General features: G+C 29.6%; 1 protein-coding gene across 1 annotated transcript in view; it reads right to left on the bottom strand.

The window, feature by feature from the left end:
* Positions 1-1,764: 1,764 nt before the first annotated feature.
* Positions 1,765-19,679, bottom strand: part of lin (protein lines homolog) — a 20,688-nt gene continuing 2,773 nt past the window's right edge. Inside the window, exons 2-9 of the mRNA XM_067263346.1 lie at positions 18,992-19,093; positions 15,630-15,778; positions 15,294-15,555; positions 13,562-13,815; positions 12,011-12,162; positions 10,356-10,438; positions 8,269-8,461; positions 1,765-2,266 (exon numbers count right to left, since the gene is read on the bottom strand). Of these exons, the coding sequence (XP_067119447.1) occupies positions 1,774-2,266; positions 8,269-8,461; positions 10,356-10,438; positions 12,011-12,162; positions 13,562-13,815; positions 15,294-15,555; positions 15,630-15,778; positions 18,992-19,093 (1,688 nt within the window). The 3' untranslated portion in view covers positions 1,765-1,773. The remainder of the gene's footprint in view (positions 2,267-8,268; positions 8,462-10,355; positions 10,439-12,010; positions 12,163-13,561; positions 13,816-15,293; positions 15,556-15,629; positions 15,779-18,991; positions 19,094-19,679) is intronic.

Below are 19,679 nucleotides of genomic sequence, written 5' to 3'. Positions count from 1 at the left end.
AGAAGTTGGACTGTAAAATGCCAATTTTAATCTATATTAAATAATACAATAATTTTTGAGTATTGTGTTAATAATTTTCTTGACATCAAATAACTTAAATTATTGAAAAAGAGCAGCCAATTAAATTTTAGAGATTTTAACCTAGAAATTTTAGAATTTTAAACATTTATTAATCATAATCATCATCAAGTCTAAGCATGAGAAAATCTGGAACGAGTTATTTGAAATACCTTAAGTAATTTATGTAATTCTGTGCAACAGTATTGAAACCTGGGTATTATATACTGTCAAACCTGATTGAATTATTGGATAATTCAAACCTAGTGCTGTATTATTTCTTTTTAAAGTTTTATTGTATTTTTTTATCATTAATTCAAATTTTCTTAGTATAAATTTGGATAATTGAAAGCTAACATTTCTATCTCATATTTCAAAAATAAAACTCAAAAAGAGAATATTACAAATACAGGAGATGGGTACAAGAGGATTTGAGAGAGTAAGATGCTCCCTCAATATCAGCACACTTGCCAAAAACAATATACAGTGGAAACCTGTTTATCCGACTCAAATGGGACCAGGCCCAATCCAAATAATCTGGAAAATTCATTAACAATATAATACAGTTTAGGTATATGTTATATTTTATTTATTGCACATTATATATACTTTTACAACAGTATTAACAGTATAAAACAAAAGACACATCTACGTACAGTATCAATTTGTTGTTTTCTATCAGCTGGGGCAGTACACAAACATGTTTCCTGACCATTTGTGTGGGATAGAACTTTGACTTTTTTCAAGGTCACCCAGTAATTAGGCTTAGTGTGCTTTAGAGAAACCAAAGGACTAATTTGAACTGAAGTAACTGTGATGTACTGTATTTTTGTCACCAGATCCTTGATTATAAGCAAGTGTTCAAAATTGGCATTGAGCCAAGGGAAAACAGTATCCATGCTCCTCAATAATAAATGTCTACATATAACACTGAGAATGTAATCAACTGATTCATAGAATACAAACATTTCAGAGATTCCCCAAAATGTGTGTGTTTTAAAACTCTCTGAGGTGTGGGTGAAATTGTCACATTTCACAAAGTGTGAGATTTACAACTATCAGAAGAGTTTAGCTAATATTTTATGATATCTAAATATAGAATATAAACAAGTTTATCTTTACCATAAAAAGTTGAAATAACTTACAAAAATGGGAAAGAAAGTAGAGAGAAAATGTGATATTGTCAAAGAATATAGAATACTGATGAACACTAGAAACTTTCAGAAAACTATTTAAATTCCAAAAATAAATGTTTTTTGGATTTCCCTGATGTTCAAATTTGAAACTTATTTAATTAAAATTCCATTAGCAAATCTTAGATTTTAAAGTAACATTTGATATTTCAAAGATTAATTTATACAAAAGAAATAATTTTAAGTAAATTTTACTTTTATTTTGATCCGCATTCGAAGAGTTTTTTTTTCTAAATGGCTGTATGTCACGTTTTAAAAAATTTCTCCATAGACCGCTAGATATTGGCAGTTGTGGCAAACAATTTGCACAATTATAGTTTACAAAAAGATGTAAGTTTGCAGAATTTTGACAATCATAACATTTAGGGAATTGACAATGGAAATATCATTATCGATTTTCTTTGAAAATCTCCAATGTAGTTAAAAGTGACATGGCTATTTGAGAAAGAGCTCTTCGTTTGTATTTTAAAAAATGCGATTCTCAACATACACTTAATATACACATTATTAATAAATAACTTTATTATTCTCTATAATCATCATATTGTTTAAGACAACTGTTCAGATGATACAATAAAGGTTGAGCATTGTAAGGATATAAATTTTTATCAGTTAATTTTTGAATCTTCTTTGTTAATTTTCTTAACACTTCAAAAGATTTTTGAAGATTAAAAATATTGTTTTCAGTTTGACTGGATGTAGTTTCTGAAATATCATTACACTTTTTAGTAGTACTAAATGCAGTACCTTTTACTGAAGGTTTATCAATAACATTTGGGTCACATTGATCGCAAATATTCTTTGCTAAATGATTCATTATTTCATGTCCTTTAAGAAAATTGTTCCATTCACTTCTAATCAGCTTTAAATATTTTACCATGTATAACAGTATACAAGTTTCATTTGAAGTCAAAAAATCAAGTAACGGACTGTAGTCATAATTCAATTTGTTTAGAAATTCTAGAAACATGATGTGTGGATTTATAGTTTGTGAACAATCTTCATTTATCGTAATACTACAAAAGAAAAGGAAAATATAAGTTATATGAAAAAATTCATTATATTAATGTAAAAATGTCAATTTGTAACTTAATGATACTTTTAAAATATAAAATTGTAAATTATTTCAGATAACAGAAATTGATTCATTTCAAAGTACATTGCTCCATTGAATGCTACCATTAATTAATTAAATTAAAATATATGTAAAAGTCAAATATATGCTATCCATTCTGTTTAAATCATAAAAGATCACAAAAGAATATTAAATTGATTTTTTTTTACTATCATTTGCTGTAATCTTTTACGTGATACTGATAAAAATATAATACCAACTAGTAATAGAGTTGTGCCAGTCATCTATCTAACTCCTTTCAGGGGAAAATATTTTAATTGAAATAACATGACTTCTGGTGCAAACTATATATGAACTTCTAGTGCACACCAGAAGTTAATATATAGTTAATCGGGGCATCCTGCTTCTAAGCTTTCTATATCTGGTCTCGACTTTCATCTATTTAACTCCATTCTCAAGGTTAAGGAAGGATGGGCAGATGGATAACAGTGGGAATTTATAAGTCTACAATTTTTTCAAATTTAGAAACATCACTAAACAATTGCATAAATATTTAGGCAATTGTTTGGTGATATTTCTATATACATATCAGGCTTTCCAATGTTTGTTTTTTCAAATTGCAGCCCAATATCTTTAACTATTGTATTTGTATTCTGCATAATTTTATTTTTTGTATTTTGTAACCTAAAAAAAAAAAAATTGGTATAAGTTGTGTTACATTCCACAGCATATCCCTCATACTTAGATTTAAATATGAGATCTTCCAGCTGAATAACAATTAATTAAAATAAATTACCATAACAAATCAAATCAGATTTAAAGACTTTTCTTAAATTTTTCTTATATGCCATGTGATTCATTTGATTTAAAAAAATTGATTTGGATTCTTTATTAGATAAAGGAATAATTTACAACTATTACTATTGATATATAGCCAAACAATCGCCTTAAATACTTGGGCTATAAATCCACTATTTTTATTAATTAATACTAAGTAATTTGCTACCAGAGATAGATGTTAGGTGCCATCTCTTATCTAAGTTAACAATTATAATTTAAATAATTTATTAAATAACTAGCAGGTAGGCCCGGCATTGCTCGGGCAAAAGTAACGATAGTGAAGATTGAGATTATTACGTTATAGTCACAAAAGAAAAAGAGTAATTTCATCAACGAACTAAGTATTTCTAAAGAAAGGTCAAATTTGAAAATCGAATGTTCTAACATTGTTCGATTTTCGCGACGTGTTCTGATTATATCATTCGATTTTCATCGAATGTTTTAAAGAAGAAAGGTCTAGAAAAACTGAACTAATCTGTTTAAATTTGAAAATCGAATGTGTTCTAACATATTACTCTTTTTTCTTTTTGCTTTTTTTTCCAGAGCCCATAAATCTTGCAAGTCGCTTTCTCTTGTTCTCCATTGTTACGCCTTAATCCTGTCCCTCTTCCCCATGGGGAGGTATTTCAAAAAATCCCTTCTTAGTGTGCATTCTTGTGACGTACCCTAACTATGTAGCAAATTTCAACTTTCAACTCCTAACCGTTTGGGCTCTGCACTGATTATTATTATTATGTTGGGTTAAGTGAGATATACTCGGTTAACACCGGTGGCTGTGTACTATGCCGGACCAAAGTCAAGGCATAGTAACCAAAACAGAAATTAAAAAAGTGTATCAGTGTATGTGTCTGTATTCAGGAATTTTCTCACAATATGACATGTATTCAATATAGTGGCCTTCTGTAGTGTGATGTATGTGTTTCTATTCAATTGTAATGTGCCCAGGCTTTTGTGTAGTGTGTGTGGTATGACACCTGTAGAGGAGAGAACAACAGGTACAATAAGCACCCTATCCATCCTCCACAGATGCCTTATTTCCTGGGCAAGTTCTGTGTACTTGCTAATTTTTTCAGTGCATGCGTTTTGTATATTGTGAGTGTTTGGAATGGATATGTCTATAATGTATGTGATTTTATTGTGTTTGTCAATGAGTGTGATGTCTGGTCTGTTGTGGTAAATTGTTTTATCTGTGATTATGGCTCTGTCGTAGTACATTTTGTGCGTGTTGTTTTCCAATACTGTCTGTGGAATGTATTTGTAATATGGTTCGTGGATGTCTACTAATTTGTGTTTCTTTGCAAGCTCTTGGTGTATTATATTTGCTACTTGGTTATGTTTGTGTAAATAATCTGTTTGTGCCAAGAGCTTGCAACCAGAGGTGATGTGTTGTATAGTTTCTGGCATGATGTGACATTTTCTGCATGTGTCATTTGTGAGTGTTGCATCTTTGAGTATGTGTTTTCTGTAGTTTTTAGTATTTATGACCTGATCCTGTATGGCAATCATGAATCCTTCCGTCTCCCCAAAGAGGCATCCCCGAGCTAACCAGCTGTTTGACGCAGTTTTGTCAACAAAATCCTGGGCCAGATCATAAGGATGCCTGCCATGGAGTGCCTTTCGAGCCCACGATTGCTTAATGGTGTCTATGCTTTTTATATGTTGCGTTGTGTCCATATGATGCGAGTGTAAGTTTAATGGTGTGTTATTCGAGTCTGCTAGAGTTACTGCTTTATGTAATTGTGATGTTTCTTGTTTTTTGTAGAAAAACTCTCGCAGTGACTGTATTTGTTTGTAGTGAAGGTTAACTATGTCAATCAGGCCACGTCCGCCATCTTTACGTGGAAGGGTTAATCTTTCTGTGGCAGATTTAGGATGATGTTGTTTATGCTTAGTAAGTGTAGTTCTTGTTTTCCTTTGGAGTTGCTCAAGATCTGTGTGAGTCCAATGTATAACTCCAAAAGAATATGTGAGTACTGGGATGACATATGTGTTTATTGCTTTAACTGTGTGTTTTGCATTTAACTGTGTTCTGAGAATAGCATTTAACCTACTTTGGTATTCTTTAATCAATCTTTGCTTTATTTGTGCATGTTCTGTTAGTTTGGCCTGTTGGAATCCTAAATACTTGTAGAGCTCACCCTCTTCCATGGATTCAATAATGTCTCCATTTCCAAGTGCAAAATCTTCTTTCTTCAGGATTCCTTTTTCTATGTGAAGTGTTTTGCATTTATCTAGGCCAAATTTCATTTGTATGTCCTTGGTGTATGAATGTGTGATTTGTAGGAGTTGATGAAGTTGTTTTTGTGTGGATGCATAAAGTTTTATGTCATCCATGTACATGAGATGTGACAGTGTATACTGTGTTGTTTTTTCGTGTCTGATATTGTAACCATATTGCGTGTTGTTTAACATGTTGGATAATGGATTCAGGGCTAGGCAGAACCAGAGAGGACTCAAGGAATCTCCTTGAAAAATTCCTCGCCTAATAAAAATTTGGTTTGTTTGTATGGAAGTGTTATGGGCCCTGAGATGTAGTGTTGTTCTCCAGTGCTGCATAGTGTTTTGAAAGAATGCAATGAGTGATGGATGTATTTTGTACATGTGTAGGATATGTAGCAGCCAACTGTGTGGAACACTGTCGAATGCTTTTCTGTAGTCTATATATGCCATGTGTATGTTTCTGTGTTGTCTGTGTGCTTGCCGTAGAATGACTGAATCTATGAGTAACTGTTCTTTGCATCCCCTGTGGTTTCTACGGCAACCTTTTTGTTGTTCTGTTAGAATGTCGTGTTCTTCAACATGTTTGTATATTTTGTTTGCGATACAGGATGTCAATAATTTGTAGAGTGTTGGAAGACATGTAATTGGTCTGTATTGTGTGGGGTCTGTGGTATTGTTGTTTTTAGGTTTCATGTAGGTGATGCCCTGAGTAAGAAAATTTGGCATGTCTTGTGGATTGATGATGATGTGTGTTAGATGTTTAGCTAGTTCCTGGTGCAGTGATGTAAACTTTTTGTACCAGAAATTGTGAATGTTGTCTACACCAGGTGTCTTCCAGTTGTGTGTTCTGTTAACAGTGTATTGGAAATCATGTATGTTTATTTCAACACAGGGCATAGTTGGTATGTTGTGCAAGTTTCTGTTCTCCTCCTCGATCCAGCCTGCATCAGCATTGTGCGTGACAGCACTGGACCAAAGAGAAGACCAATATGTTGTGAGTTCTTCTTCTGTTGGTGTGCCACTGTGCTGTGTATCAGTGTTTGCTTTGTTATTAATTTGTCTGTAAAAGAGTTTTTCATTGTTTGTAAATAATTTATTTTGTTGTTTTCGTAGTGTACATGTTTTGTATCGTTTGAGTCTACGTGCTTTGGCAGCAAGTTTTTGTTTTAGTGTATCAATGTATTCTGCAATGCGTGTGTTGTGATGTTCATGTTTTGTGTGTGTTTTTATTTTCTTGAAAATGTTTTTGAGCTGTTTCCTTAATTTGGGTGTTATGTTGTTTTTAGTGTATTGTGTTAGCCTGCCTAATTGCTGTCTAATGTCATTTATTTGTGTTTCTATTCTTCTCTGCCAGGCAGGCTTGTGATAGAATTGTGTTTTCTGTGTATTTGTCTGTGATTGTACTTTCAGTCCATGGTGTGTCACTACTGTGACTGCCCCGGCATAAACTAATGTATGAATGTCTGCGAGTGTAGAAATTGAATGAATGTAGTGTGGTATTAAGTGAGTGTTTACATAATTTAGTGTTTTTCCTACTTCCTTTGACGTGTTGATTTTTGGTATTCGTGGTCGTTGTGTGGGATCTGTACCTGTATATTTAGTGAGTGTTTCCTGAAATATAAGTGAGAGCGTATTAACTAAATCCAAGTCTATGTTATCAGTGATGGATGAGGAAGTGTCTGTAGTATCATTAGTGGTAATTGTTGTATGTGTGTTATTATCAATGCTTGTTGCTGGATTATCCTGACAGGTTACATGATCTTCATTAATGTTAGATGTTTCTGTCTGTTGATGTATTTGATCAGCAACCTGTTGTTTGATAAGTTCAAGTGTTGTTTGTGGAATAAGGTTGTTGTGTATAATTGTTCTTTTTTGATCAACAACCCTTTGTTCGGTGACAGTGAGATGAGGATACTGTTGTGTGAATCTATGGTGTAGTTGTTGTCTGTATGCTGTCATGTTTGTTTCGAGTTTTGTGATGGTGTAATAAGTACGGATGATAAACTCATTCATTTCTACTGTCCATTTCATCCGTTGGCTTGGTTTTCCAGCCTTTGTGGTCTGTGGATGCATTGCCACAGAAACACGAAGGCTGGGTTGGTTCCTCACATCTGTTGAGGGCATTGCAGTAGCCATGCTTGGGCCGGTGCTGCTTTCGCCACCGGTAACCAAGGGAGACTGTGACCTATTTTTCGAACGTGAGCCTCTGCCTAACCCACGAACGCGGACCTTGTTAACCCGGGCGACGTCCGAACCGGTATCACACTTTGATCTAGTTATTACCATGATGAATATCTCCACAGAATGTGGGTGTGGTCACTCTTAGCTTCATTTCTCCCCATAGACCTTACTGGCATGGGTGTCCCTACCAGGAGCTTATGCTCCAGCCTGCATTGCCCTATGGATCAGTAAAATTACTGGGCTCTCCCACCACGACCAGGTGGTGACCACGGGAGAGTTATTATTATTATTATTATTATTATTATTATTATTATTATCATCATCATCATCAACTTGTCTCGATTATATATATAGATTTAGAATCACCTGGAAGAAAAGAACTGGCCCGGGGCGGGGCTTTAACCTGCAACCTCCACTTGCCATGCAGTGTACAACAAGGACACTGCATGGCAATTATTAACTTAGATAAGAGATAGTGCCTAACATCTACCTATACTAGCAAATTACTTAGTATTAATTATTAAAAATAAAAGATTTATAGCCCGAGTATTTAAGCGCTATGTATTTATATATATTATATCTTATATCTTACACATATATATATTATTACGAATAATCAGCCTAAATAATAATAATACTGATATTCTATTCTAAAATATCTATAGTTAATAAACTATAAATGATATAAAATTCATAACTTACTTTTCAGCACTTTTAAGGTAATTGTATAAATTAAGATAACAAATCATCATTTCCAATAACTGATCATCCTGATCAAAGAATACTTCAATGAGCCAGATTTGATTTGGATACTTGCTTCTACCTTTTTTATGAAAACTCAACCATCTGTCTAACATATCATGTGCACCTAAAATTTCTTCAGTATAAAATTTTTCTGTTTTGAAAACAATGAATTTTATTATTAATAATTTTTTCTAATGTTGCATTATTCAATATCAATAAAGCTTTAAAATATATTATCTAATGCAATAGACCTAAAATTATGTAATCTGAAAGTATTTTTGTCAATAAGACTTTTATTTTTTAAATAATTTTGAAATTGAATATAGAGATTTTTAATATTGTGTTTTACATATAAGCAATTCAAAAGAAGTCTAAATCGTATTTTTCCCCCACACACTAACATACACAATCAGTTTTATATTTCTCATTCAATACACTTGAAGGACTACTAAAATCTAAAAACACTTCTAAATTCAAAAATCATAGTCAGCCCATGCCATGAAGAATCGAATATTTGCCATATAAATGGGATAACAAAACAATTTCAGCATTCTAGAAAATCTCACAGCGATCATAAATGATGCCTAGGAGATCAGGAGATCATTTGGCTTCAGAGCATAAAACATTGCATCTGGATGAACTATTGGAAGTATTTTCACTCCCTTCATCAAGTTAAAAATGATGATTTCAACTTTATCTAGAAAAGAACTGGAAAAAAATAATACTAAATCAGTCCTGACGTTAGAAAACTTATTCAAAAATATTATGACTTGTGCGACTGAGTGAAATGACAGTGATGGATATGAGAAAACACCTTCTTGATTCTTGTAATATTATTTTGGATATCCAAATTGCTACACTACCATCTGATTTTTGTTACCAAATTTTATTTGGTGACAGTTTTGTCATGTTAAAATTATATAAATTACACATATACCTCTCCTTACGTCGGTAATTGGTTCCAGGAGAGGCAACGTAAGTCGAATTTACTTGTGTAGCTATGACATAAATCAAAACTACGGTGGAAAATGCCAATAATGAGCACTTAAAAACTGCTAAATAAGACGACAACACAGAAACACAGATGTTTTCATGTTTTGTTCTCTAGGATTTATGATGATTATATTAATATTTACTGTAAATGTACATATTTTAGTATGATTTTATGTGCTTTTAATGCTTTTCTAGTGATATTACGACTTCAATATTTGTGGCGGACAGATGTAAAGCCGAATAAAATGACTTAAACTTGATTTTTATTTTTCCATATACTTTTTTGACAAACGACGTATAATCGAGAATGACGTAATTCGAGGTATACCTGTATATAAATTTTTTGTTCATGTATCAAATTTAAAGTAATAATATTTAATCCCCTTTGTAATAACACCTGTTATGTCAAATAATGAAGATTGATTGACTGATATATAAAATACATAAAAATAATTATTACAAAGGTAATTTAAACATGGGAATAAAAGGTTTTAACCATTTTTCAATAAATTTTGTTTTGGATATATGTTTGACAAGTCATCTGGAAAGATAAAGAAATATATTTCAGCAATACTTTTGCATTCAAACAGTGTTGAATAAATAATAAATTAAATATATTACTCCACTTCTTTATTAAATGGAAGTACCTTTCTCTCATTACTAAGTTTGATTCTTTCATGATTAATGATATATAATGAAGAAAATTTTATATTGATAAGGAAAATTCAATAAATCCTTTAAAATTAAAATTATACCTATAAATACATTTTGTAATTGTTAATTCCAAAATACTAAAAACTAATATCAAAAAATATAAAACTATGAAAATTAATAATAATAAAGAAATTTTTCATTTTTCAGTTATATCTACAGCCTAGATATCTGTATTAAGAATAAACTGATTAGAATAGTAGTACAAAAGTAGAATTGTAAGCATTTATACTTTTAAATATGAATAAGATTATTATGCTCTGCCTTTAATGATTATGAATTAATTATAACTATAATAATCATACAATTCAAATGTTATTTTATAAAAAATACTTACTTACCATTTGATATAATGACTATATTTATAGCTTTCAAAACTACATTGCAAATATAAATAATACCAATATTCTGATCTTCAATATTTCTATTTAAAAAAGTTAATTAGAAAAAGCATAAATTTTAAAAATTTAATTAAAATGTTATGACAATAAATATATACAGTAAAGTCACAATGATTCAAGGTAATGTGGTCCTCAATGTATCTCAGATAACACAGAATGTTTATTAAATTTTTAAACAAACTAGATTTTGATGCATTTATATGTAAAATATACTTCAATTAGTAGAGCTAACCTAAAAATAAACATAAATTTTATTTACACCATCTTTAAAGTCATTAAGTTATACAGTTAACTGTATTTATTAAAGCAGTCGGTCATACCTAAAATTTAAAAAAATTTTTTAAAATTCATATTGTCATGAGAAATCACTAAAGTAAATTTGGTTTTAAAACTTCCAGAGCCCTTTATGAATACCATGCATTGTCTGGTCAAGAATTGTGAAACAAACTATGCCATACAGTGTTTCTCTTGTTTTTATTGACAAAATACTCTTCCACCTTCGATAATGCGGAATCTTAGTTAATTGAGACTCTACTGTACAATATGTATTTCATACTTATTGTTTATAAAAATTTTTAATATTCATCAAATTAAAATAATTGTAATAATAATTTATTGCAGCGCCGTAACTAGCCTTTTATGCGCCCGATGCGAGCATCTGTAACTATGCCCCAAAACTTGGTCCAGGTCATTTCTGCACTCCCCAGGGTCTACGCCCTGTGCCTGGGCACTGCTGGCACCGCCCTAGTTACGGCACTGATTTATTGTAAGATCTAATTATAAGAAATGATGATAAATATAAATCAAGTTAAATTTGGATTATATAATAAATTTGTTCAGATATCAAAATAAGTTTATGATAAAAAAAATTTCGGTTAATTTTACCTTAGATGCCAAGATGGCGGCTCGTCTCTGATTCCAGTAAGGAAACAGTGGGACACACGTTCTAACCTAATCTAACCTATTCTAATAAATTACCATAATTATTAGCATAATTATTACCAAATTATTAGAATAGGTTAGGTTAGAACGTGCGTCCCACTGTTTCCTTGCTGGAATCAGAGATGAGCCGCCATCTTGGCACCTAAGGTAACATTAACAAAAATTTCTTTTTTCGTCATAAAAAAAAATCATCATTTTTTCATCAGATGAAAAATTCAACATATAAAAACACACTTTAGTTATTTAACAATTTGCTCTATTTATAGGAATTAGTTATAAACAACAATAAAAATGTTCTTTATAAAAAATTATTTTAATAATTTTGATGACATATACATTAAAGTATGTAAGTCATCAAAATCCAAATAAAATTATTATTATAAAACCCAATAAACATTATATTTATATTTAATACTAGTTTATATTTAATACTAGTTTATATTTAAAACAAAAACAAAGATGCTATGAAATCTATCTTTGAAAATTTAACAGTGCAAGATTGTTATTAAAATTTTTGATAAAAATTAAAACTAGATGTAATATAACTGGAAATTCTGATTACAGAAACAATTATTATTCTTCAATAAATAAAAAATATTATCATATTCATTCAAAATTCTAAATTAGTGATAAATTACATATTAGAAACTTACCCTATCTCTTTAGATTTTGTACCAGAAAAATTCCAATTTAGTTCAAATTTAATTTTAAATAGCCAATTATTTATTACCTCAGAAATAATTTCATTACAAAAATGAATTATCTCCAAAGGAAAATTTGAAATTTTTAAACATTCAGAGAATATCTATGGGAAAAAGAAAAATAATAAATAAATAAATAAATATTGTATGTGTCTTCTAATTACATTGTACAGAGTGATTCAAAATGTCTTGACAAAGTTTAAAGGTAGGTCAGGAATACAAAAACAAATGATTTTTACCTAAGAACATATAGCCACAAACAATACCTGAGTGTTCTAATAAATATGTATAACTTATGTGTATTTCTTTCTGTGTGATTCTTCCTGTACTTCTAGCAACTTCTGGTGGCATTTGTGGCTATAAGTTATTAGATAAAAATGGTTTGTTTTTTGTATTCCTGACGTTCCTTTAAAATTTCTCTAATACCTTTTGAATCACCCTGGATAAGTCTTCATAATTTGTCCCTTCATATCACAAGAACCGAGATCATAAATGAAATCTATCTTCTTTTGTAAACTTTTTTCTGCATAGACATACAAAATTACTAAAACCTAATTCTGACATCGTAAATCTTAAAAGTATAATTTAAATCAGTATAAACCAGACATGGGCAAATGCGGCTCTTTTTGAGTCACGTGCGGCTCTTGCTAAAAGTGTTAATTTCTGTTTTTTATTATTGTTTTTACAATTTTATTTTTATAATTTTGTGAAAATATGTTTGTTAAAAAAAATTCAATATTTGTTTTATATTATATTTATATTATATAATAAAATCGCGCACCTTACCATACTATCTGCCACGATAGTACAGAACTGCGGCTCCCATGCATTTTGCAAAACCTACATTTCTGCTTCCACTGAACTCTTGCTTGCCCACCCCTGGTATAAACAATAAAACTAGAGGATGGATAAAAGACAAATTGTGAAAACTTAAAAATTTGTGAATGTTTTCTAATTACAAACATTTATTAGTAATTCATTTTATTATTTATAGAAGTGAATGAGATATATTCATCTAATATATATATATATCATATTAATCACAATAGAAAATATCTCAAATATATTGTTTTCAAATTCTTAATAATTGCAAGAGTATGGATAGTAATTTATGTACCAGTATATTCACATTTATGTCAGACTTTTACTAAACAAAACACACAGAAGATAAAATATTTCAACAATTGCACAAAATGGCATAGAGCAAGTTAATTATGCCTAATTTTAATGCATTTAAAAAGAGCCACATGCATTAACAGAAGGATAAAAGATTATTGTATACTTTCAATAACTTTGGTTTTTGTTAATCGACAGTTTACAAATTCAATTTCGATTATTATTATTTAGAATAAAACTAAAAATTACATCGAATATAAAAGTAAAAATTTGAAAAACTTAAAAAATTAATAATGTTTGCATTATTTAAAATCAAGAAAGCTTATCATTATTAAAATAAAGCTATTATTACAATAAAAGTGATGATTTTAATAAAACATTACTTACCTGATTTATTACATTTATAAACTTAAAGCATATACTGGTAGAACAATTATAAGAAAATTCCAATAAGTCATGTCTTTGTTTAAGTGTTAAAAATTCTTTGTTAACAGGATGAATTTTTATAGCCATAGTTAAAATAAAATGCCATATATCTAAAATAATATCTTGTATCTCTTCTTCATCATTTTTATTAATTAAACACGTAACTAGATCGCTCCATATTTCTAATAATTTATAAAAAATATCTTGCTGTATTTCTGAAAAATTTAAATTCATTAAATCAATATAATATTTACTTTTTATAGAAAAATTATAAATTAAAATATTAGCAATATAGTTGCAATTTAAATTACAGAAATGAAATGAAATAAATATCTTCTGTCACATAATATTTGTTTTCTAACTTTATAAATATTCATTTCAAATCAATAATAAAATTACAGTTTTCTTTGATTTTTTGTTTTGAGTTATTTTAATAATTATAATTGTAATTTATAGATTAAATTAAATATTTATTCAAATTAAAAGTTAAATATTAATATTTAGCTTTTAATCTGAATGAATTGTATTTTAGATTTAATTATCTTTAAAAATGATATGATCGACTGTTTATAGAGTTTTCAGAATTCAATAAAATATAACTGAATGAATATCAATTACTCACAATAACATTACATTAAATTGGTATAATAAAAAACTGGGTTCAGTTGCTAATCAATCACAGTTTTCTTTATGGAAAAAATATATATAAACCTGCCTTTTCAGACATATTCTAAATTACGATGTTATAAATGTAAAAGACATTATAAAATACTTCAAAAAGAAAAATAATCATAATAAAGAATTATGAAAAATTAATCAGCTTATTTATCAAAGAAATGAAAATTCATTTGTCTTAAGTATGATATGTGACATTTTAATTTTATTATTAGAAACATTTTGATATATTAATATCCAAATAATACAAAATGCAAATATTCAGACCAATATATTTATATATGCTATCTACTTATCAAGAATTTGATTAGTTAAAGTATTAAAACCAGATAAATTATATAAATATTAAGTATATGACTATGATAAACTGCATCTTATCACTTCTATCTGTTATCTATTTAGGAGTGTATTAAAAAGTGTTATATTTAGAAAAAAGTAATTAACATACTTTTTTAATTTTTTGATCTATCTTTCAAAACTGAATAGTATTGATAGATGCAATAATATAGTGTATTAGGATTGCCAACCATCTTCCATTTAGGAGAACAGTTCTCCATTGAAGTATATCCTCCTTTTATAATAATGTCTTCCTTTTAGTACAGCTTTTATTGTTTTTGTTTAATTTTACTTTACCATCTCTGAAATATTAGTTGCAAACAATGTTCCAGTATTTTATTTTCTTATTCTAAAGTAATAGTTTCATCTTCATCACTTGCTACAGTAACGGGGAGAGACACTACTATTAATCCGATTTAGTCAAGCAAACAGAATTTAGGCAGTCAATTAGGGTTGCATTGTTCGACAGCTGGTAATAATTCTAACACCGAGTTTAAAACCCTATTTATTGTCTATTTAATATTTTATAGTTTACAGTTAGTCAACAAATATTTATAATTACTTTGTTGTAAATGTTCTGCATTGTTTGGTACAAGAAAGTTGGCAATCCTATATTGTACATAATTATTATAACGTATTAACTTAGTGTAAGTCATACATTACAAAGAAGATATAATAATACCATTTATCCTTCCATCAGAAATTTCATAATCTTGACATTTAAAATTCAAACTGATATTTGATTTATAAGAACAAATATCTCTCACAATTTCTAACAAACTATAATTAGCTTTCACACAGAAAATATGTTCTTTTAGTTGTTTAAATATGAAGTCCTTAAGATATTTTGATTTTTCAGAGGAAAATTGAAAGAGAATATCTATTAATAACTGTTTGATACTATACATGACATGTTTGTTTGGATGTGTAATCATTATATTTATCTGAAATGAAACAAATAGAAAATCATTAAAACAGAAATAAAAAATTAATTCAAAGTATAAATATGAATAATCACCAATTTTGTAGTAGTATCTTCATTTAATATTTCTCTATATAAAAATTCATCTTTCATTCTTCTGTCTAGCTTTATTAACATTAAATGAAGAGTATTTACACTTAAAAGAAGAATATTTAATTCATTTGATAAAATAGTCTTCTTAAATCCTAAATAATAAAATAATCAATAAAAATTATCACACATACAATATGCATTTTACGTAAGTCAAAGCTGAATAATACAATATAGTAAATTAAAATGTATTATTTTTATATATAATTTTACAAAATACAAAGTAACTAATATTTTATATAATTAAAAGTTCTGAAGGAAGCTTCTCAAATGTCAATCAAACTCAAACTGCTTTTCTCAAAACAAAAACTTGAGCTTTTTATTAAATTAAAAAAAAGAAGAAATTCTTATCTCAGAAAAGCAATTTGAATTTAATATGTACTGTACATTTTACTAATATACAAGGTGTCCCTTAAGTCTGGACTCATAGGTGTTTCTCATATTACCATTTCTTTCAGTGTAGAGAACAAATTAAAGTGGGGATCCGCAGTCACTGAGAAGTGGCCAGAGAATTCAATAGGTTCCATCCAGACTGTAGACCAATCATTAGTAAGCTATACAAAATTTAAGGAAACTGTTATAAGATGCAGTGGATGTAGTCTTGGAGATTCCAATCTCACTTGACATGCAACAAAGGGACTTCTGTGGCCACTTCTCTGTGATTGTGGGTCCCCACCATCAAAATCACTTGAATTTGTTCTTCTGTAGTAAGTGACATGGTTTCCCTGTAATGAAAGAAATGATAATATGAGAAACTTGTATGGGTCCAGACTTACAGGACTCCCTGTAGATTTAGTTTCATTTAAAAAAAAATCAAAGTAAAGATCTGTTTTATATTGACAAAATCTATTACTTAATTTAGCTTTCAGTACTATTAACTTTAATTTAAATTTTACAGATTACATGTTTGTTGTAATATTGAGAATGTAATACTTCAAATTTTTTCTTTCACTGAAAACAGACTATTTGTAGATAGAATTTTGTTATTTTTCATTAGACAAAGTAAATAAAATTTAAAAAAGAATCTCTTTAATTTTGAATATGCAAGATAAAAATCCTACATTTCTTCATTCATATATAATACAAGTGTAAAAATCTTTTTCTTAGAATAATATATACTTCTCAAAAGTGAAATTATGGTACCATGAAGGAATATGCATAAACATGCAAATTGCAGGACTGATAGATGTGATAAAGATTTGTAAATGATTAAGTTTGCATATGCATTGTGTCATGTGGTACCCATTTTAGCTATAAAGATCAGCAGTCGGGTTGGGCTGTAAATGTGATCAGCAATGGTTCACAGTAGCAGAAATTTTGAAGAAGAGTAGAAAATGCCTCAGAGATGACAGCAAGCTGAATACCACCAGTTAACAGCTGGAAAATGAGACTGTATCATAGAGCTGCATAACCTCAGTTTGTTGATGCACACAGTTGTGTGATGGGCACAACATGAGTGTACTATCCAGTGATGTGTGACAGGAACATCTGTAAATACACCAAAGAGGGAGTGGATCACACCAGTGCTTGACAAATTTGACCGGAAAATTTGCCAAATGGTCCATTGGGACCCATTTGCATTGGCATGTGACATCTGAAGCTTCCTGTCTCTGTCAATGAGTGCATCTGTGTCCACCCAAATCATTCCAAACAGGTTGCATGAAGTTGGGTTGCACATATGGTAACCAGCAACCAGGATGCCATTAACCTCTTGACACAAGGCTGCATGCCTGGCGTGGTGTCATTGTCATTGCAACTGGACCACTGGATGGCATTGGGTATTGTTTACAGATGAATTCTGCTTCTGTCTTTGGAAGAATGACAGCCTGGATGGGCTTGGCAGTAACCCAAAGAATTCTATGTGCCAGTCCTTTTTGTTGAGCATTACACTGGCCCCCACATTGGTTATCATGTTTGATCAGTGGACAGCCCTGGTGCATATTTCCAGTACTCTGACAGCAGACTAGTACATCACACAAATTGTGGGCCTGTGGTTTGGCCACTGGTGCAATATGGAGTTCCAGCAAGATAATGTCCAACTGCAAGTCACATGGTGAATTTACATCTTTCCCCTGGCTGGCAGCCTTGCCAAATCGCTCGCCCACCAAACACTTGTGTATTTTGGAGACAGATAAGAGGTTCACGCAATGCAATGGCACATAAAGAGTGTTCAGCAGGTTAAAGGATTTCTCTTGCTTCCTGTGTTCACACAAATTTGGGCAGTATCAACTGCTTCAATGGATATGATTTGATCGTTACAGAGTGGTGCACTGGGGACCACAGCCACATACTGTAGATGACACGTGCATCGCAGTGGACACAGTTTGGCAAGGCAGACCTCAGACAATCATTAATTGTTTGATTGATAATATGCTTCACTGTATAGCAGCCTATATAGCTGCCTATAGGGGCTATACTGGTTACTGAATAAATAGGTGTCTGTTGCATATCTTTGTTCTTTTAATCATTTGCATATGTCTGTCACTTTTACTGCTCCTGCAGTGTGCAAGTGGCTATGTGCATTCCTTCATAGTGTTGTGATTTCACTTTTGAGGAGTGTATATAATTATTTAATTCATAATGAGATTATAGCTAAGATATTTCTAAATTTGAATTTTTAAGAAAGCATATTTTTCTATATTCTTTTGATTAGTTGCATTTCAAAATATACTTTTTACTATAAAATTAATGTTATTAACCTTTATAGATTATTTCATGCCAATATTAATTAATCAGACATTCCTAATTGATTATTTAAAATTTAAATTCTAAGTCCCATATTGTTTTATTAATATTTGTGTATATTTAATTTCCAATTATTATGGATTTTTGTTTCCCATTTTAAACATCTTTATCAATATCAATACTATTTTGCATCAGAATATTTTAGATTATAAATTAGATAAAAGTTATCATCCTATCTTAAAGTACAAAAAGCAAATTTTTTTTATGTAGCAAATTTCATGATAAAGTCTTAAACACATGAATTTGAATAATTTGAAAAAATAATTTGGTTTGATCTTTTTATAATTTAATAATTTGTAAATGAAACTTTTATTGAACTTCGTAAGTGAACTTTTAATAAAATTTTTAAACTGTATTAAAGAAAATATAATTAAATTAATTTAAATTATTCAAAATAATTATAATTATAATATATCATGCCAAATTAGTAAAAACAATACAAAAAAAAAGCAATAAAAATTAAAACAGTTGCTTTAGCTTGTGAATTTTTGAAATGTTTTAAAAATTCTATATTAAATAGACAAGTCACTATTTAATAATAATATCTGATATCTAGACTTTACCAATTTCAAGTGATTGTGTAATAACAGCTGATGAATCATATGTAATAAAATGGTTTTCTTCAACTTGTTTGTAAATACAAATTAAGTCTTCAAATACAGTACCTGAAAATAAATTTATATTTTAAAATTAATTATTTATCATTTCATAAGCTGTTTAAAACAAAATTGGAAGTAATTTAATTTAAAAAGTTATCTATGAATAATTTTTAATTGATAAATTTATTAAAAATTATTTTTAACATTTTAATTTAATATTATCTATCTATTAATTCCATACTGTATACTGTATAATAAATAAATTTTATATTTATTATTATTATTAATATTATTATGTTGAGTTTAGTGAGCTATACTCAGTTGACACAGGTTGCTGTACAATGCTGGGCCAGAGTCAAGGCATAGTAACCAAAACAAAACAAAGATTAAATAAGTGTGTCAGTATGTGTGTCTGTATTCAGGAATTTCCTAACAATATGACATGTATTCAATATAGTGGCCTTCTGTAGTGTGATGTATGTGTTTCTGTTCGACTGTAATATTCTCAGGCTTTTGTGTAGTGTGTGCTATGACACTTGTAGAGGAGAGAATGATAGGTACAATAAGCACCTTATCCATCCTCCACAGATGCCTTATTTATTATTATTAGTGTTGCCACCTTTTTGAAATTGCTGACCTGGACGGCAGGTCA

The sequence above is a fragment of the Centruroides vittatus genome, unplaced genomic scaffold, assembly GCF_030686945.1.
Source record: "Centruroides vittatus isolate TY-2023 unplaced genomic scaffold, ASM3068694v2 contig_1773, whole genome shotgun sequence".
NCBI lineage: Eukaryota > Metazoa > Arthropoda > Arachnida > Scorpiones > Buthidae > Centruroides > Centruroides vittatus.
This window is presented reverse-complemented; position numbering and strand designations above follow the sequence as displayed.